General features: G+C 53.5%; 1 protein-coding gene across 6 annotated transcripts; it reads right to left on the bottom strand.

Annotated features, from left to right (window-relative positions):
- Positions 1-576: 576 nt before the first annotated feature.
- Positions 577-15,053, bottom strand: IMPA1 (inositol monophosphatase 1). Of its 6 annotated transcripts, none has more exons than XM_045581543.1 (9): positions 14,957-15,053; positions 12,908-13,019; positions 11,423-11,556; positions 9,871-9,975; positions 7,860-7,905; positions 5,599-5,707; positions 4,479-4,587; positions 2,607-2,758; positions 577-1,915 (listed from the first exon to the last, which is right to left on the bottom strand). In XM_045581543.1, the coding sequence occupies exons 2-9, from the start codon at positions 12,968-12,970 to the stop codon at positions 1,800-1,802; spliced, it is 834 nt and encodes a 277-aa protein (XP_045437499.1). In that variant the 5' UTR covers positions 12,971-13,019; positions 14,957-15,053; the 3' UTR covers positions 577-1,799. The 6 variants fall into 6 exon arrangements, with proteins under 6 accessions (XP_045437499.1, XP_045437500.1, XP_045437501.1 ...); XM_045581544.1 differs by having other exon boundaries at positions 12,908-13,030; positions 14,976-15,038; XM_045581545.1 differs by having other exon boundaries at positions 14,964-15,017.
- Positions 15,054-20,793: the final 5,740 nt, after the last annotated feature.

A 20,793-nucleotide genomic window follows, 5' to 3' on the forward strand; every position in this document is an offset into this window, starting at 1 on the left:
GCTCTCACCCCATCAGCACAGGGATGACTCTCAGCCACATTTCGGCGTGCAGACACCCAGTCGCACCATGAAGCCCCCCGAGACTGTGGAGGTGGCGAGGGCGAGTCACTGAGGACGCCATTCCTGAGAAAGCAGCTCACTCCTATCCACCCAGAGTCCCCAGGCCCCTTGCCAAAAGGCAGCTGGCCAGGCCACAGCACCGACCAAGTCAATCTGATTCCCTCGGGTGGGACCAAGCAATGCTGTTCAAGAGCCCCAGGTGGCTCTCCTGCAGCCAGGTGTGGCCCGCCGGTCCGGGGAAGACTGCGGGCCCCGCTGTCCCGCTCTCTACGTGTTTCACTGCTTGTACCTGCAGCCGGGAAAGTGGGCTCATTAATTAAGTAACATCCACGCACCTCGTAAAAACGAGGACACAGCTCTCCTGTCTAAGGTGGGAATTAAATAGGATCACGATGTCAAGTGCTACACGGTGCCTGCTATAGTGCTCGACAAATGCTAAATATTAAGGCTACTTCTTATTTTTAAAATGTATTATAAGTTAAAAGAAATAAACAAAAAGGTAGTTTAAACTATAAATCTTAATAAAAATTTCAATTATATGTTTTATTTAAAATGTCATTCATGATTGTCTTAATTAAAATATATTTAATTGCAAGAACACAGGATGAGATGTTTTACTGCACGTGGCCAACAGCACAGACGCACGATGACGACACTCAGGTCTTAGTGACACCGTTTAATGTGAGACGCGCACAATGGAATACCCTGCCCTGAACACCTCCGTGCCCTCCAACACCAGGCTCGCATAGCCTGTAACTAAACTTGGTCTGTTCACGTGCCAACAAATAAATAAATCTGTAAGAGCATCTATGAACTGAAGCAATTTTCTTTTTGAGTGATAAGCCAAAGACCTTAAGGAATATTTAAAGGCTGAACAGAAACCGGTGGAAACGAAGTGAAACGAGGAGTCTAAGAAGGACCAAGCTCAATATTAGCAACTCCGCCTGCCTGCCCCGGGCGGGCTCCGGCGCTCACCGGTCCCTGGGCACAGGAAGGCAGGTCCCGGCGCACACGCACTGCAGAAATGCCCACACTTAAGGGACAGCTGTGGGGACGTGCGGAATGAAATGTTCTAGGAACGGTAATGTGAAATATAAGGGGTGGCTACATAGCCTTACTTCAAAACCTGGTGATCACGCAGAAAGGTGAGCTCTTCACTATGTATCTGCTACAACCAGAAACTGCTCCCTCCAAAAGCCTCGCGGTTCCAATGCTTTCCTGTGGACTGCCGACCGCCTGCCCGGTGCCTGCAGGTGCCAGCTGAGCAGCCATGCATAGAGCAAGACTCTGCAGAGACAGCAGCCCGGCCCAGGCAGGACTCAGCACACTCCTTACAAATCAACACACCATGGCTTTTCAACCTAAAATTACTTTCAATCTAAATTCTTTCCCAAAAGGTTGACTCTGTAATTAAGAATGCTGAGGTACATCAGTAGCAAGTCAAAATTTCAGAGGCTCATACCGACTCGGAAACTGAATGCTCACTACTTTGGTGGACGAGATACCACCTCATCAGCTGCCAAAAGGTACATTCTTACATGGAATTTTACAATGAAATATTTCAACTCCGTGCCTACCTAGTCCTAGGACAATATGGAACAAGTAGCAATTCTTAAACCTAGACATCAAGACAACGTAAGCCAATCAGATTACAGGGCTGAAACGAAGTCCTAAACTTTGTGCACCACCGGTGTCAGCACATCTGAGAGCAGCGTGCGGCCGCGGGCGAGGCGGGGAGCTCAGTCTTCGTCGTCCCTCTGGAAGGGCACCACCTGGATTTCCCGGGCTATTCTCTCCGCTAAGGCTTTGCTGCCCGCAGCAATGACTCTCCGCGACATCAAATCGAACGGTCCCCCTGAAGTCAATCAAACAAGGAGGAGAGTTAGTCTCGTACTGAAACCATTCCTACAGCACTCACCCGGTGACAGGCACGACCAATCATAATATTTCCCAAAAGCTACTCTGTCACATGACCTAACGGTTAAGCTTTGGCAAGACACAAATGAGTTTCTAGGCATCTTATCTGAAGACCAGTTTGGGGTTCCTCAATCACTCCAGTCTGAACCTGCCACCTTTTCTGTTCTCCCTGAGCCACCGCTATGCTCTGACTGCCTCTGTAACGCCTGGGCGCCATGGGCAGGAAACCCCGCCCACTTCCTGACTTCTCCACTGCCCTTCTCAGACACCGGAGAATTTTAACCAGGTTCCCCCACTTCTAACAACGTCGCCATCAGTTTGAAGCAGTGAGCCAATCCGACCTGTGGCAGGAAGTGTGGGAGACGGAGTCTGCCATCAGCTGCCACTCGCTCACCAGCCCCAGGCCCGCGGCCCCGCCAGGCTTTCCCGGCCTCTCCAGAGCTCCTCTGCTCACGTCAGGAGAGGCTTAGCCATGTGGCGTGAGCAGCCCCACACCACCCTTAGCCTCTCCCCGCAGAGTCTATCTGGAGCTTGTTTTGTCTGGAGCTCAAGTATCACACACAGCACACACTGGAAGACCAAAGCCCAACAGAGGGGGCAGGAAGATGCTTTCCCTCCGCATCCGCTACCTGTCACGTCCAGCAGCACACCGCCGGCCTCGGTGACGATGACGCCCGCTCCCGCCATGTCCCAGCAGTGAATGCCCATTTCGTAATACGCGTCCGCCGCTCCGCTGGCCACCAGGCACATGTTGACAGCTGCCGTCCCGACTCCTCGGATCCTAGCAGACAGCAGTTACAAAGGAGATTGGAAAAGCCATTCTTTCAATAGGGTCTTCCTTCACGTCAGTTCATTTTCAGTGTCGACTGAGACCCTCTGAACCCGTCTACAGGATACATACCTAATTTTAAATAAAATAAAAATACATAAAAACCTAATTACCGTGTGCACCACAGAAATGACCACTCTCACAAAGTAATTTAATAAAATAAACATTACTGCCATGACATTTTCAGGGGGGAAGGCTGGAGGAAATATTAAATTCCACTACAGTGCACGGTGTGTGTATAACCACAGTGGAAACCCGGTAGGAAGGACTGACTGCTTTTGGTTTCACAAACATCTGACTCTGCTCCCTGCTCAGCTGCTAATAAGTGTGCTAGGACTTTTTTGGCTGAAAAAGTCTTTCACGAAAAAAATCGACTGTCAAAAGGGAGAAAACTGAAACTGGCATCAATCCAATCTCAATGAAACATCTCAAAGAAGTAGCTGTAAACACAGGTGTTAAATCAGAAATACAAAACCTACATGCAGAAGGAGTGAGGAACAAAGCCCAGGAAGAGATAGGGAGATGACTGAGCTCAGGGCAATGATAACTGAACTCAGACTGCGAGCCAGGGAGCCCTAACGAAGCAGCTGCAAATGAAAGCCAAATCAAGGCCCCAAGGAAAGCAGGAAAAACACGAGTAAAAGGGTCAGAGAGAAAGTGGCTGAAATGGACGACAGAGACCTCGCCTATTGGTGTCTGAAGAAAATAAAAGCAGACCTGAGCTAATATGTAAAACTATAACTCAAGAAAACTGGGAGCCCTCGCTGGTTTGGCTCAGAGGATAGAGCATCAGCCTGCAGACTGAAGGGTCCCAGGTTCGATTCCAGCCAAGGGCACATGCCCAGGTTGCAGGCTCAATCCCCAGTAGGGGGCGTACAGGAGGTAGCCAATCAATGATTCTCTCTCATCACTGATGTTTCTCTCTCTCTCCCTTTCCTTTCCTCTCTGAAATCAATATATGTGTGTGTGCGCGCGCGCGTATAAATAAATCTTGGGGGGGGGGGGAGAGACACAAATCTACGCTGAAGGAGAAAAGTCTCTCAGATGTGAAATTCCAAAATAGATCCTTGTAAAACAATCAGATCTCAAAAGTGAAAAGGAAAACAAAATCTCAGAGGCTCCATGTAAATCAAGAAATAGTTTAAATGCTAAAAAAAATTAGGCTGGCATCAAATATCTCAAAAACAGCATGCACAGCAGAGGTGGCCGAAGAGGCAGCACAGCCCAGGCCGCCCGCCCGGGCCTGGACCCCCTCGGAGGAGGAACACTGCAAAGGATGGCTGTCATTAGACCCCTGGCCCAGCAAGCGTGGACGGCATATCAGAGAACAGAAGTTCACAAAGTCAGCAAGGCGCTGTGGCTGTGGGAGAGAACACCCCTGCTCTCAGGAAGCAGCAGTGCAGTGTTAGGGACAAAGAGCGACGCTGTACGTAATTTACCTCAAGACCATTAGGGGAATAATAAAAGGGTAAAATACTGACAGGGGAACTGGGCAAAGGGTATGCTATTGTCTTTTTGCCTTATTTTATTTCTGCAAATTCTGTTAAGTTTTAAATTATCTTCAAATAAAAGTGTTTAAAGTTCCATTAGAAAATGAGAATGAAGGTCCCGATCTAGCACGAACAGGCACGGCGACGAGGACATGCCGTGCGGCGGCCGGCGCAGTGCCTACCCGTGGGTGGGCAGGCAGAGCAGCTTCTCCATGTTGGCGAGGACGGTTCGCACGGTCTCTGGCGTCCGGGAGGAGCCCAGCTCCGTCAGCAGGAGCGCCTTGGTGATATCTAAAGGGAAATGACTCCAAAAATCACTCATTTAATAAGAATTCAGGTAAAAAAAAAATCAACACTTGTGATTCAGAGCAAAACAGGACATTCTTAGCTCTATTCCTAGTTGTATCAAATCTGTTTACTTCTAAGGCTTTAAATCTTAAAATGCGGATACATTTGTTATACCTCAGAGGTCATTTTATGAGAGTCTAGCTTTTTAGACCATCCCCCCAAAATGCAGAATATAACCAACTAACCTGCTTACATAATAGCTTTAATGGGAAATTAGCAAATATCAACTATTTAATCACACGGTGTAATTACACTCTGTGTGTGGCAGAATAATTATAAAGAGAGCGAGCTGCTGGCAGGAAAGCAACCTCTCCTTTAATTCTGAGATGCACATTTCTCACACATTAACGTCTCGACAATCAGGTCTTAGAGTTCAATAAGAAGATAATGAAATAAATGTCTGCTCTCAAAGTTAAGTGTTTGAGGAGAAAAATTACGCAGTGTGGGAGGATTCTGAATTGAGATGGTTTTGCAAGGATCTGCAAGTTCTTGGAGCACTTAAAAATCGGATGTGTAAACTGACCAGCGCTGGGCGTGGCTTATGGGGAGAAGGTCCTCACACCCTCTCAGCGTCCTGCAGAGAAGGCTCACCTGTCAATCACCCAGCTCTTACAGAAGGTGCAGGGGTCAGTTTCAGTGATTCCTACATTTAAGTTTCTCTGATTTACTGCCTAGTAAGTGGTCCCACCGCCATCAGCTCAGAGCGAGTCTACAAAGAATACGCGAGGCAGTGGCTGCAATAAAGCGCCATGACCTCCGTCCCCAGCCCGCAGCCATGTCCTGAGTGTAGTTTGCTCAGTTCCACCCGCTTCCCCACTCCCACTACCACATTCAAACTCCAGTGGGAGCAAAAGGCAGGGAAAATAAGCACAACTTATGAGTCAGGTAACACCCAAACCACAGAAGAGGAGCGGATGCAGGCCCGGCCCCGCCCCGCCCCGCCCCGGAGCCTACCTTCCTGCCCGGAGGCCTGCAGCCGCTGGCCGTCACAGAAGGCGCCCCGGCCGCGCCGGGCGGTGAACATCTTGTCCTCCACGCAGCTGTACACCACGCCGAACTCCATCTGCGGGGGAGCGGCTCCTGACCACCGCTGTCTGCGGGGCTCGCCCTCAGTGACATGAGGAGAATCCACACACTGACAACGTCTGCCACGGCGCACAGCGACACTGAGAGGGCTCCTCCGGATGCCCGGAGGGAAGAGGCCCAGCCGCTCAGACTCTCCTCCCCTCGCCCAGGGACAGAGCTGCTTCCTCCTGAGGGTGACCGCCACCCGCTGCCCCCGCTGCTCCCGCTGCTCCTCCTCTGGGATAGGATTCCGGCTCCTCTCCACCAAGCTCTCCCTCCCTACAAAAGCCTTCCCCTCCCGGCCAGAGGTCTGTACTCCGCCTCTCCCCTCCCCTCCCCGGTAACACAACACAGTCTGGCCTCTGCCTGGCCACCGCTCCTCTGAAACCCCCAGGGCCAGGTGAACCGGAGGCTCCGCGTTTGCCCGGACTCAGCCCCCTCGCTCACTAGCCAGTGGGCGTGTCACTTCCTTTAGGGCTTCTTCTCTGCCTCACCTGTGAGAGGTGTGCATCAGCGTTTTCCATTCTCCCGTCCCTTTAGCTCTCCAGTCTGACAGCCACAAACCAACTACCACCGGCCCTGCCGCTCCACAGCTCCGCCATCACAGGAAGAGCCCCTTCCCGGACCCTCAGCCAAGGAGGCCGAGGCGCACACTACCACCTGACCCGCCTGATCCTTTCCCAGCTCCTCCCAAACGTTCGCTTTTAACCCTGAGCTTTTTCTTCTTTGGAGTGGGAGGGAGGGAGCGGGAAGGGGGAGGGGGCTATGGGGGAGAAAAAGGGAGGGAGAAAGAGAGAAGGTCAATGTGACAGAGACACAGACTGGTTGTCTTCCATACGTGCCGACTGGTGCGTGCGTGCCCTGGGCCAGGAACAGACCCAGACCCTGTGGTGCGGGCCGATGCTCCTCTAACCACTAGCACTGGCCAGAGCTCCTCCTTCAAATTCCGCCGAGAACACCTCCCCGTTTGGCATTTCCTCAGCTGTTCTCACTGCACCATCTTAGTTCAGAATCTCGACACGGCTGCAAACTCCTTAACTGCACTTAGAAGCCTCCCCTGATCGCCCCCCTCACCTCATCCCCCCCACCATCGCCGCGCAGGGGGAGCGCGCGCCGCGCAGGGGGAGCACACCGTGCAGGGGGAGCGCACACCGTGCAGGGGGAGCACACCATGCAGGGGGAGCGCACACCGTGCAGGGGGAGCACACTGTGCAGGGGGAGCGCACACTGAGCAGGGGGAGCACACCGTGCAGGGGGAGCACACCGCGCAGGGGGAGCACACCGTGCAGGGGGAGCGCACACCGAGCAGGGGGAGCACACTGTGCAGGGGGAGCACACTGTGCAGGGGGAGCGCACACTGAGCAGGGGGAGCACACTGTGCAGGGGGAGCACACTGTGCAGGGGGAGCACACTGTGCAGGGGGAGCGCACACCGTGCAGGGGGAGCGCACACCGTGCAGGGGGAGCACACTGTGCAGGGGGAGCGCACACCGTGCAGGGGGAGCACACTGTGCAGGGGGAGCGCACACTGAGCAGGGGGAGCACGCGCCGCGCAGGGGGAGCCCACGAGAGAGAACGCTCAGCTCCTTCGTACGCCCCTGGCTCACAGCCCGTGGCTAATTTCCTGTGCACCAACTTGTATTTTCATTTCCAGCAACTCAACTCCCTGTGTCCATGTGATCAATACATCAGGAACCCGTGAAGACAGGGCCAAGAAGAGACAACATCATTCACTGCTGATCTGTCAGGCAGCCCCGCAGCGTGGCAACGCCCAGTGACCCGCCGCTCTCCGGGCTCGCGCCAGCGGGTGCGGGTTCCAGACGCGCTGCTCTCCCCCCGGCCCCCCCACCCCCCACCCCCGGGCCTTCCACCAACACCCGAGGAAGCGCTGGCTGAACCCCTCCCTTAACCACCTGCCTCCCTCACACATGCCAGGTGACTCAGTGTGTGCTTCTCCCTTAAAACTCCTGCTGCTCAGAAAGCACTGGGTGTTCTTCTCTGGGAGAAGTACCATGATCGTTACACAGCTTATTTCACAACAATGCAGCGTGTACACTGAACACAGAGGCAAATCTGTACGTACTATGGAGACAGTTACTCTTTCTCAGAAATGACAGCAGGCATGTTACCCGCCGTAAGTAAGCAGCGTACCTCTTTATTGACAACGAAGCCGATGGAAACAGCCACAAAAGGAAATCTTAAAAAAAACACAAAGTTATCAAGATAGGACTTATTTTCAATAAATACGTCTTCTCACAATGTAATTGCTTATAACGTTTTCCATTCAAGGTCTCATTCTATGCCCCACGGCGGTGTGTTAAGTATGCAACCTTTCGTGTACACGGGGTTGGGGCTCGGACACAGATCAGACACACAGGGACTCTGCGGCCGTGAGCAGCTCTGAGAGGAGTCACCTCAGAGGCGGCCTGAGGACCCGGGACAGACCCGGGAAGGCCACTCCCTCTCACGCCATTCGCTATCTTTTGAATGTTGAATACCACAATATAGTGATGGTGGACGATATTGTCTCAAAAAGTGAAAACAAACGTTAGGATTTCACACTGACCACAGCTAAGAGCACAGGTTCTTTCCTGTGGTCGCCTCTCGCCCAGCCTGGACCTGTGAACACAGGCGCGGCCGCACAGAATTCACGGCTCCTGTTTCCGCGAAGCCCCACCCGCAGCCTCACCCCGGCACGGTGACCCGCAGCCACATGGTTGCTATGGCTGCACGGCGGTCTGAGACAGGGTGGTGATTTCTGACTCAAAGAGAACCAAGATAAAGACAAAATGGCTTCAATATAATCTAATAAAAAGCATAACATGCTAATTAGACCAGCCGCCCTTCAGATGAAGCCGGGCTGCGAGGGCCGAGCCCCTTGCCCAGATTTCGGGCATCAGGCCTCTAGTTAAAAATAAACGTTTTTAGGAATAGGTAACAGCATTTATGGTAACAAAAATGAGGCCATTGTATACACAATGCATCATAATCTTCTCCCACTGACAACGTCCCAGGGCACCCTTCCACAGCCCCACCACCTACAGCAGCCAGGTCTGGTTTACAGTATACACACCTCTGTGTCCCACAGGCACGCCAGCCACAGGGCGACCCCTTATCCCACCCAGGGGGGCTGCTCCTGTTGTGCTGTCCCTGTGTGCCTCCCTGTGTGCTGGGCCCTGTGTGCTGCCCTGTGTGCCTCCCTGTGTGCTGGGCCCTGTGTGCTGCCCTGTGTGCCTCCCTGTGTCCCAGGCCCTGTGTGCTGGGCCCTGTGTGCTGCCCTGTGTGCCGCCCTGTGTCCCGGGCCCTGTGTGCCGCCCTGTGTCCCAGGCCCTGTGTGCTGCCCTGTGTGCTGGGCCCTGTGTGCTGGGCCCTGTGTGCTGGGCCCTGGGTGCTGGGCCCTGTGTGCCTCCCTGTGTCCCAGGCCCTGTGTGCTGGGCCCTATGTGCCGCCCTGTGTGCCGCCCTGTGTCCCAGGCCCTGTGTGCTGGGCCCTGTGTGCTGGGCCCTGTGTGCCGCCCTGTGTCCCAGGCCCTGTGTGCTGGGCCCTGTGTGCTGGGCCCTGTGTGCCGCCCTGTGTCCCAGGCCCTGTGGGCTGCCCTGGGTGCCGGGCCCTGGGTGCCGGGCCCTGGGTGCTGGGCCCTGTGTGCTGGGCCCTGTGTGCTGCCCTGTGCTGTCTCTGTGTGCTGCCCTGTGTCCCAGACCCTGTAAGGCATCCTCACGTATGTGTACCACCCGAATCCCCACAGTTCCATGAGGCAGGCACCAATAATAAGTTCATTTCTCAGATAAGAAGAAAACAGCATCTGAGGCTTAGAAAAGTGAAGGAACTTGCCCAGGCTGCAAAGCCTGTAAAAAACACCGCTCAAGCCGGAGAGTGCTGATTTAAACCCACACTCTTCCTGAGCTTCCTCACCTGGCCTGAAGGTGGCACCGCAGCACGAAGTGGGCAGCAGAGCGCCCCAGCTGATCTCAAAGCAGCGTGGTGCTGGCTTTCCTCCCCTTCCTCCCTCGGAGGGAAAAGAAGTGAGCAGGCGGCTGGCCGCACAGTCCCACAGCAATTCCGTCACTGCCTCCTCACAGCTCACTCCACACGACTCTCTGAGCCTGAATGCTCGTGGACGGAGCACTCGAAAAGGTCCTCTCAGTGCAAACCCCGCTCGTACCTGTGCACGAAGTTAGTGGTCCCATCAATGGGGTCGATGATCCACGTGGGGTTGTCGGTGAGGACACTTTTCTCGCCGGCGGCCACGGACTCCTCACCAATGAAACTAAAAGCAAGAATGGCTCTTTACACCAAGTTCTGCAAGTGCCAGGTTTAGCATTCCCTTAGCTAGTCACACAAACGTACAATCCTACACAGCACCCCCTTCCATCCGGGCTCCTGCCTCCCGCGGGACGTGCGTGCTTAAGTGTCACTCCCAGACCGCCTGACAAGCGGTCCTGGGACCACGGGGCGCCGGTGAGCGAAGGCGTGGGCGTGCGCAGGGCACCGGTACAGGTGAGGCCTCACTAGGGCACGTGGTGGTTTTAAAATGATGCCCCAGGTCTCTCATCCTCCTCTCTTCCAGAGGCAGGCCTAACGCTCCCGCCTCGAGTGTGAACTTGGACTTAGTGACTCGTTTCTAAGCAGCAGAAGGAAGCAGAAGTGCCAACGTGCCACCTTGAGGACCTGCTCACAGCACGCACTGTGGTTTGTCTTCCCTCTCCACTCCCGCCCCTGCCATGCCAGGGAAGCAGGCCACCCGTGCTGAGCTGCTCTGAGGGGCCCACATGGCGAGGGACCGACGGGAGCTGCCCCCAGACCGCGGGAGGGAGGGAAGTCACCAGCAACCACCCAAGCCGAATGGATCCTTCGGCCAGTGCAGGCCTGGCGGCTGCGGCCCACCCCACGGACTCCCACGTGTCATGAGACCCTGCGCTGAGCTCCTGCCACGTGCTGAACCTAGAAAACTCTGCTGTAAGCCTGCTGTCTGGAGCTGCTCATGTTCAGCTCAGGGTAACTTGCTCTGCAGCAGCAGGTGAGTAAAAGAGAGCATTAGATAGGTCAGCAAGGAGGCAAGTCGCCCCAAAATTACCTGTCTGCCCAGCACACTATGCAACAGCTCCCAGGTGGCCCCGGAAGTGGTGCCGAGTCACTGCTTTCTCTCGTCCCTACATTCAGCTTTCTGTTTCCCTCTGTCCAACCCTGAGCTCTCCTCACTATCACTTGGTGATCGGCGTCAGCTGCACAGTGGCTTTTAGAGGAAGTGTACAGGCTTTACATCGCCGGGAAGAGGCAGAGAATGGCAGCACTGAGACAAAGCGGTGGCAGTGCCTGCGCTGCTGTGCCTGCGCCCTGACTCCCGTGGCTTCTCTCAGGCCCCAAAGACTACCAGAAGAAGATCTGCGATAGAGAACAAAACTGACTAAATCATGCCTGGGCAGCCCTTCTCACACCAGCTTCCCAGCATCCAAACATCCTTTCCCTTATCCCTCCCGGCTGGTGGCCCTGCCCCCGACTGTAATAGTGAGCGATCGGGAAATCAGAGTCCAGAGCGAGGCAGCCGGCGCCTCAGCAGCCGTGACTCCTGTGAGGGGCCCGGGTCCCCTTCCTCCCTGGCTCCTGCCCGACCTCCCTCCCAGGCTGCCCACCGTCCTTCCAGGCTCAGGAACTACAGTCAGCTTCCGGCTCGGTCGGCACTGTGCCTCAGTACTGACTCCAGGCAGCAGACTCACCTGTGAGATGGGTACTTTTCCTTGATGAAGGAGAGAAGCATCTTTTCAACCTTCTGGTCAGTCACAGTGACCAAGTCGGCTGGAGAACTTTTAATCATAACATTCACTTCATTTTTCAGAGCTTCGCGAACCACCTGAGAATGTGTTTGGTAAGCAAACAGAAAAGCGTAAGTAAATTTAAATCAAGCTAAAAATGAAACAGCAATGGTGCAATGTCTTAAATGATATTCTTAAAATTTTCTTATCACAAGGTTTACAAAATAAACCTTTAGTGGTTATGTCCTTCTAGGTACAAAATCATAGCATTCTTACATCCTAAGACAGATCCACAACTGTCATCCCAAAAGTTAACGACACAAAATTGGAGAACCTTTTCCATGTACAGTGTTTAGTGGAATGAAAAGCAACGCAGGTGCTTAGTCCGAGACATCGGAGACACGGGGCATTGGTGAGTGATGGCATCGGAGACACGGGGCATTGGTGAGTGATGGCATCGGAGACACGGGGCATTGGTGGGTGATGGCATCGGGGACATTGGTGAGTGATGGCATCGGGGACACGGGGCATTGGTGAGTGATGGCATCGGGGACACGGGGCATTGGTGAGTGATGGCATCGGGGACACGGGGGCATTGGTGAGTGATGGCATCGGGGACATTGGTGGGTGATGGCATCGGGGACATTGGTGAGTGATGGCATCGGGGACACGGGGCATTGGTGAGTGATGGCATCGGGGACACGGGGGCATTGGTGAGTGATGGCATCGGGGACATTGGTGGGTGATGGCATCGGGGACATTGGTGGGTGATGGCATCGGGGACACGGGGCATTGGTGAGTGATGGCATCGGAGACACGGGGCATTGGTGGGTGATGGCATCGGGGACACGGGGCATTGGTGGGTGATGGCATCGGGGACATTGGTGGGTGATGGCATCGGGGACATTGGTGAGTGATGGCATCGGGGACACGGGGCATTGGTGAGTGATGGCATCGGGTACATTGGTGAGTGATGGCATTGGGGACACGGGGCATTGGTGGGTTCTGGCATCAGGGACACGGGGCATTGGTGGGTGATGGCATCGGGGACACGGGGCATTGGTGGGTGATGGCATCGGGGACATTGGTGAGTGATGGCATCAGGGACACGGGGCATTGGTGGGTGCCGGCATCAGGGACACGGGGCATTGGTGGGTGCCGGCATCGGGGACCCGGGGCATTGGTGGGTGCCGGCATCGGGGACATGGGGCATTGGTGGGTGCTGGCATTGGGGACACGGGGCATTGGTGGGTGATGGCATCGGGGACACGGGGCATTGGTGGGTGATGGCATCGGGGACACGGGGCATTGGTGGGTGCCGGCATCGGGGACATGGGGCATTGGTGGGTGCTGGCATTGGGGACACGGGGCATTGGTGGGTGCCGGCATCGGGGACACGGGGCATTGGTGAGTGCCAGCATCGGGGACGTGGCGGCATCGGGACAGTACCTCTCCAGCTCGCCTTGCCAGGGTTACTGCGTAGTCCATGCACTCCTCCCAGGGGTCAGCCATCTCCGAACAGCTCTAACGCATACCAGGATAGAGCCGTGCGAATCCCTGTCTTAACCACAGAACAGTTAGATTACGAGTGCATCTCAATTAGCAACGTCCTTTCACTCAGGATTCTCTCCCTCCTGAATCCCAAGTCCCATTGTTTTCCAGGACTCACTAGTAGATCCAGTAAACACTTTGACCTAAGTGACTCCACTTCTATTGCAGAAACATTCTTCGTAACAAAACACTATACGAAAGTGTCTTCCAAATGCCGTATCAGGTCACGTTTCAACCCTGGTTTGGAGGATGGAGAGGAAAGGGCACAGGAACAGGGGTTCAGAACAAGTCTCCCTAAGTGTGCACTCTGCACGTGGACCATTCTGAGCTGAAGGCATCCAGGCCCACACCAGGAGCTCGCTCACGGCTCCCCGCTCACCGGCTGGCCGATGTGGTGTGGTTCGGGAGGCAGCGCAGTCCAGCTCAGAGACCGGCCTCCGTCTCTGCTAGCGTGGGGGTCGCTGTGGGAGCGCCACACGCCAAGAGCACGCAGGACAATCTCTCTTCACAAGCCCAATAGAGAAATGCACACTCCCAGCAGGTGACAGATTACCCTCACACCAGGAGGATGGGAGCAATGGAGTCCCAACTTGGGCAGAGGTGCGTCTTTTATAGAGGAGGGGGCCGTCGGCAGACCCGGAGAGAAAATAAAGCAAAACGGAAAGTTCTCTCCCTGAGTTTCAGAGGGAAAAACACACAACACATCTGGGTGTTTGCTGCCCAGTGTGCACTGACGGCTGCAGACAGGACTAAAGCCGCCCGCCCTGCGGTCTGTGCCCTGGCAGGGAGGCATCCTTCACAAAGCGACAGAACCATGTCCCCTTCACAGCGGAAACACCTGCCAGCGCTTCACAGAGGCCACGGGACCCCGCCCAGTGCTCCTGTAGGAAAGCCAAGGGCAGACCCCAGCGGCTTCTGCTGGCTGCTTTCTCTTCAGAGGAGCGGTTTAAAATGTTACAATTCTAAAGTAACTGCTCAGGGTGCTCCCAGAGCTGCTTCCAAACTCTTATTCTTCCTTTCCATTTACTCTGTTCCTGTCCTCCAGGCTGACAGCAGGAAGGCTCTGCTCCAGCCACCTTCTCCCCAGGTAATGGTACTGACAATGCGGTCAATCTACCCCCCATTCCCCCCCATCCGCCTTTTCTTCTGGGGGTTCTCTAGCAGAAAGAACCCCCAGAAGTCATGGTTTGCATGGCGGTCCCCATGGACTCCCTAGTGGGGACTCAGATATTGATCAAAACAGTCGGCTGCAGGCACCGTCATGGATGAGACAAAAGTGAAGGAGGGGAGCAGTGAGAAGCAGGTGACGGGGAGCTCTGCCCAGCTCCCTGTCTCAGACAGCCTTTCCCTGGGGACACCCAGGCCCTGATGGCTGGCTGACAGCTTTGGGGGTGGGTGGGGCTGAGGCGCAGGAGGCACTGGCTTTGGGAGGCGAGGCTGGGGCGCCGAGTAACAGACTGGATTGGGTCCAGGAGGGACAGGGGCTGAGGATGCCCCGATTCCCCACGGGGCCACTGAACGGACGACGGTGCCATCGACCGCAACAGGGAGCAACTGGAGGGGGTGGATTCGGCAGGAGGTGGGAGAGCAAGAGTCCGTTAGTGGAACCAGGGCCCTTCCGGAAGCCAGGCAGGCACGCCCCCCAGGCAGCCGGACGTGGGGATCCTGAGCTCAGAGGGGTGCGGTCTGCAGGAGAAACGCCGGCCACCACAGCGGGGAAACTGAGGCCGGCGTCTGCACGCCCTCCTCCCATCCCCTCACGTGTGTGCTGGCCTCGCCTCCCCGCCTCTCTGCGCCCGTTTCTGGGTGGACCGAGCCGCGCCCGAGTCCCCTCCGCGCCCTGCCGCCCCTCCTGGCGTCCCCGGCCCCAGCCCCACTGCCGGCCCCGCAACGCCCGCCCCGGCCCCGCCCGGGACCCGCAGGACCCGCTGGGGGCGCGGGGCGCAGGTCTCACCGCGGCGGCTGGGCACCGGCTCGCTGGCTGCCAGTGGGACCGCTAGGTTCTTCCGGGGCAAAGGGAAGGTCCCGGCCCGGAAGTCCCCGCCCACCCGCCCGCCGTTTCCGGTTGAGCCTCAGGCTGCCACACCTGCAGGCTCCTCTCTCATCTCTACTTCTGAGTTAGAGCGTCCTGCCTGCACTTTCTTCTGAAACTTAAAAAATTGCTTTCCTCTTTATGCTGCACTCCCCTCCTTCCATTCCTGCCCCTCTTCCCATTTCTCTTTTTGATCCCTTTCTCTGATTCCAGATACTCTTTTTTTTAAAATATATTTTTATTGATTTTACACAGAGATGAATTTAGAGGGGGAGAGAGCTAGAACCATCGATGAGAGAGAAACATCGACAAGCTGCCTCTTGCACACCCCTCATTGGGGATGTGCCCGTAACCAAGGTACATGCCCTTGACCGGAATCGAACCTGGACCATTCAGTCCGCAGTCCGACGCTCCATCCACTGAGCCAAACCGGTTTTGGCTGATTCCAGATACTCTTGACAAAACACAAATGGCAGGTATTTGCAGCTTTTGTTGAAGCTATACTAGGGAGTAAATATAAATAAATATATATCATATGAATTATTTACACACTACATACATTATATGTAAACCATGTAAATTATATACACCATACAAAGTACAAATTCATAATAGATAGGAAGACTGGTAAGTGATGGCCACAACCAACTGCCCCTGTTCTCAATAACTCACTTGGCCACATGCTGACCTGACGGCCCAGGGGAGGCCTGCATGGCTGTCTTGCAAACTCCGAGACCTAAAGTCACCACAAGGATGGTCTGAAATTAAACTGTAACTGAACGCAGTTATGGTGGGTAGTTCCATCCTAGGTGGGTATCTTCACTGACAAGGTCAACCTTTACCTTAGCTGAGCCTATCTGTCTTTTTGCATCTTTAATAACATACCCTTAAAATGTCTGGGTGACTTGTAACCTTGCTTTCTCTGGATCCCTTGGGGCACAACTTAATGTGCTGGGTGCCAGGACAGAGACCACAAATTCCTTCATTAGGTTAATTGTTCTTGCACCTCCTAAGTATGTGTCTATCACTTCACCTTTTATCCAATCCCAGGGTTCCTCTCCCCCACCCCGCCCCACTCGCTTTGCTTTCTCCCACCTCCCTAATCTACCACCAATGGATTTCATGTAACCCACCTACGTCCCCTCCTTTGATTGAAATGTATAAAAATAGATGAGAAACCGCCCTCTCTGGAGCATTATCTCAACCCTTTGAGGTTCTGCTTCCTGGCAACTGTCGACAGTTTGTAAAGAAACTCACAAAGGTTTTTTACAGGTTTGAATGTTTTTATGTTAACATTACCATTTAGTGAGGACTTAGCATGCTTCAGACAATACAATATCTTCAGGACGAAGATATGACTAGTTCCATCTTACAAATGAGGAAACGAAGGCTCAGAGAAGTCATCTGTCCTCAGGTCACAGCAAAGGCAGAGAGTGGGACACGGACCCAGAGTCCACACTCTGGGACTGCCTGGCATGGCGAGGCTGCCGTGTGTGAAACGACCAGTCTGGGATCCTGAGGTCTTCAGCTAGCAGGTCTGGCATGTGGGATAGAGTCTGCCCGTGTGAGTGGAAAAGCAGTGCACAGCTCTGAAGCATCCCGGCCACATCAGGAACCAGAAAGGGGGTTATTTGGCTCCTTGCTTGTCAGGAGGTTGCTTCCTTTTTTTTTTTTTCCTCACCAAAGGGCAAGGTGTTGTCATACGTTGCAGATGCACCAGCTCTCAGATGAATGGCCGATTCTCAAACCTCACAAAGAGCCAGGATTTTGTTTTTATTCTTCTGGAAATGCCTTGAGTATCTGAACTGGATACCTCGATTTGTCTAGCAAAATATGCTTGTATGTTCCTAATAAAAAAGAAGAGAAAAACCTCAGAAATTAGCTTTTGTGGTTCTTTGTTGTCAGACACTTAAAACAAACTTGCCAAATACATGGTGACGAGTTGATTCCTAAGCAAATAAAATTTCCCAGGCATTTGCAGAAATATCATCAGCACCCTCTGTAAACCTCCTTTAAAGGAACTGGTCTGCTCATGGGTACAATAGAAGATCAAATGTCCTATTCTCTCAAATTAAAATCACTTCACGCTTCTTACCTCAATGAGCAGGAGGCCCAGCCTTTTTCTAGGACCCTCCGCTGCTGCCTCTCGATTGTTCACAAGTCACTGCTCCCAAAGGCCTGAAAGCCAATGAAGAGTCCTCCAGCGCACAGGGCCGTCCAGCGCTCAGCTCTCATTTTGGACGTATTGCAAACTGGTTCCACAAAATCCAAGACTTTTGTCTGTGAGTCCCAGTGGCTGCAGGGTCCTCAGTACCTGGTATGTTGCTCCCGAGTTCTCAAAGGGGCAATTTTTAAATCTGCTTTTGCAGTCATTGTTCCCAACCCCAAAGATCCACCACACCAAGGTGGTTGGGAGATAGGGAGGGGCCAGGCTCCAGCCACAGCCTCACAGGGTGAGACTAAACACCCCTGGTGTGCAGCCCCGTCACCGTCCCACATTCCACTGATGGGGAGTCCCTCAGGGGGCCTTTGGTATCCCTTTCCCCAGCTGCCTTCATCCCTGAGAGAGGTGCTAATGATGCTCACCTCAGAGTGGAAGAGAGGGGGGACCTGAAGCCCCGGCTCTCCCGACACCTGACTGGACGTGGAGGAGCTTCTGGGGAGGAGGGCCTCTGTCAGCCAGTGCTCAGGTCGGCTTCTGCAAGGGCAAAAGGTACCCAACTGCCCTGTACTTGCACTTGGGTATCTTGCTAAACCTACTTACTCCCAAGAGATGACTGCTTGTAAATGGCAACTCCTTTCAGTTAAAAAAAAAAAAAAATCAGGTTCACATCACTTTCTTGGGTAAGAGTTGTTTAGGGGGCTGATTGTTTTTAAAAAGTACACGGGCCAATGTGCAGGTCCTCAGGGGGTGGAGTCTCCTGGGTAGCTAACAGCCCTCGTTTTGATGTAAAATAGGTTGGAGCTGTGGATATTGGTTAAGCCCTGATGTGCCCTGTAATGCTAACCGCTTTCCCAGATCTGAGAATCTATATAATAAAAGCCTAATATACAAATTGTCCCCTCGACCAGTTCAACCACTCGCTATGATGTGCGCTGACCACCTGGGGGCAGCGCAGAACATGGTGGGTATCAGCGACATAGCACTGGCAGCAGGTGGCAGTGGAGGTGCTGCTGTCCCGATGGGCCCTGAAGAGAGCGGGACCAAAGCAGGATGGTGGAGCAGGTGAGCGGGCGGTGCCAGGACAAGGCAGGTGCAAGTGGGATCCCGATTGCCCCACTGATTGCCCGCAGACGGTGACCAGTGACAGCTATGACACTTCCATTACAGAGAAAGGGCAAATAGCAATATTAAAATATTTCTTGTAATTATTTCCCTTTCAATGTACATGAATCTGTGCACCAGGCCACTAGTATATATCATAGACAACATATCACAGAATCATCCCTCTTAAGGGGTGAAACTTAAAAAAAGTTTCCTAACCCAAATGAGATAAATTTTATTAGGTAAAAATCTCTGTTTTCCACAATACAGCTATGAGACATAAAATAGATTCCAAGTCCAAGGACAAAGTGCATTTTTGACATGGAAGACCAATCAGATAGAGTAACAGTAACCTGTGTGTTGGGCAGCTCCGAGAGCCTTGCTCCTATTAACTCATTCCACCCTCACAACAAGAGCATGAGGTAGGTACAATCCTCACCCCACATTCCACATGAATTAGGCGGAGAGAGATTAAGTCATTTGACCAGTGTCATCCAGCTGATGGGTGACAGCTGAAATGGCACAGTCTGGCTTGGAGCATATGACCTTGACTGTTATAGATATTACTGGTTAATTAATCCAATAAATGTTTAATTAGCACCTACTCGATTCGAGGCGTGTGCTAAACACCATCGGAATTCAAAGAATGCAGGGTCCCTGCACTCAAGAAGCCAGATGCTGATCGCTGCTTCCACTACAGTGGCCGGGTGTGGCTCTTTTCATCAGCCTGAACCTTCTCTCCGCCTATCACCCTGCCATGCTGCGAGGTCCTGGAGTTTCAAGCCACAACCACAGACTCAGAAGCTGAGCAAAATCTTAAGCCTCAATTGAACCTTTTCATTTTACCGATGTGAAAAACAAAGTACAGAGTGTCTTGCTAGCTCTCAAGGTAAACGATAAATAGACTTGAATGCAGGTCTCTCGACTCCCGATCACTAGAATATGCTCTTGGAAGTGCATATGAGTTAAACTGGTACAAGTTTAATTATATTTTCTACCCCTAAATGGAGGTTTCTGTTCAAAGGACTCAGCAGTAAAAGATTACATGAGGGAAATTATCATTTTATAAAGTGAATAATAACGAGCCACCACCAGGCTGAACATCTAACAAAAGAGCAATATGCAAATTGCTGTCACTCCAAAACACAAGATGGCTGCCCCCATGTGGACACAAAATGGCCACCACAAGATGGTCTGGAGGGGAGGGCAGTTGTGGGCAGCTAGGGGAGACCAGGCCAACAGAGGAGGGCAGTTGGGGGAGACCAGGCCAGCAGGGAGAGCAGTTAGGGGTGACTGGGCCAGCAGAGGAGGGCAGTTGGAGGATACCAGGCCAGCAGGGGAGGGCAGTTGGGGGGGACCAATCCTACAGGGGGCGGGGGGCAGTTGGAAGGGACCAGGCCTGCAGGGGAGGGCAGTTAGAGGTGATTAGGCCAGCAGGGGAGGGCAGTTAGGGATGACCAGGCCAGCAGGGGAGGGCAGTTAGGGATGAGCAGGCCTGCAGGGGAGGGCAGTTGTGGGTGATCAGGGCTGCAGGGAAGGGCAGTTAGGGGTGACCAGGCCAGCAGGAAGGGCAGTTGAGGGCAATCGGGCCAGCTGGGGAGCAGTTAGGCATTGATCAGGCTGTCAGGGATGTGATTAAGGGGTGATCAGGTTGGCAGGCAGAAGTGGTTAGGGGCAGAGGCAAGCAAGCGGTTGGGAGCCAGCTGCCCTGGATCAGGCTTAAATGGATAGTTTGACATCCCTCAAGGGATCCCAGATTGGAGAGGGTGCAGGCTGGGCTGAGGGACACCCCCCTCCGTGCACGAATTTCGTGCACCAGGCCTCTAGTCTTTTATAAATCTTGGTATTTGTATATTGAATTTGGTGAAATTAGAAAAAAAGGACCTTGGCTGTCTTGTCAGCTGGCAAACTAATTAACAGGGCTACTAGTCTATATAATAAAAGCCTATAATACAAGTCTATATAATAAAAATACAAATTGTTACTTGTATGTTAGTAATTAACTCATACTGTGAGAATGTAGGGAATGCCCTTCTGTAAAAAGTTGGTATATTCTCAGAATCACTACAGGAGGTGTTTTTAAGTTGCTCTATCCCACTTAAGCCAGGACAGCTGGCTCCCATTAAGAGACCGTAATGAAATATCATAATCAAATCCCACTCTATAAAGCACTTCCAGACCAACACAGCGCAGTGGCCTCCTCCCGTGCTTCAGGTGAGAATGCATGTTATGTTGATGTACACATTACAACGTACACGCCTCCCCCTCCTGCCGTTTTCAATCAGGTCGGAGGGGGCTGCGAGCAGCATCACTGTGATATCCTCTGACCCCCAGCACCTCAGAGTGCGGGTGCGGCGGTGTTCTGATTGCTGGAGCGGGGATGGTGCTTCCTCTTCTCTCCCGTGATACGGACACACCTCTTCTTCGCCTGGTACACCAGGAGCAGCAGCAGCATTTCACACCCAGAGCACAGCGCCACCGTGAAGG

Source organism: Pipistrellus kuhlii, unplaced genomic scaffold (assembly GCF_014108245.1).
Source record: "Pipistrellus kuhlii isolate mPipKuh1 unplaced genomic scaffold, mPipKuh1.p scaffold_m20_p_14, whole genome shotgun sequence".
NCBI lineage: Eukaryota > Metazoa > Chordata > Mammalia > Chiroptera > Vespertilionidae > Pipistrellus > Pipistrellus kuhlii.

What these genes read in the sequence shown, in the direction of transcription:
- IMPA1 (XM_045581543.1), bottom strand. Translation starts at nt 12,970, where the DNA reads ATGGCTGACCCCTGGGAGGAGTGCATGGACTACGCAGTAACCCTGGCA. An exon ending in TGGCAAGGCGAGCTGGAGAG is followed by an intron (nt 11,557 to 12,907) that starts GTACTGTCCCGA and finishes ACACATTCTCAG; the next exon opens with GTGGTTCGCGAAGCTCTGAA. An exon ending in GAAAAGTACCCATCTCACAG is followed by an intron (nt 9,976 to 11,422) that starts GTGAGTCTGCTG and finishes TCTTGCTTTTAG; the next exon opens with TTTCATTGGTGAGGAGTCCG.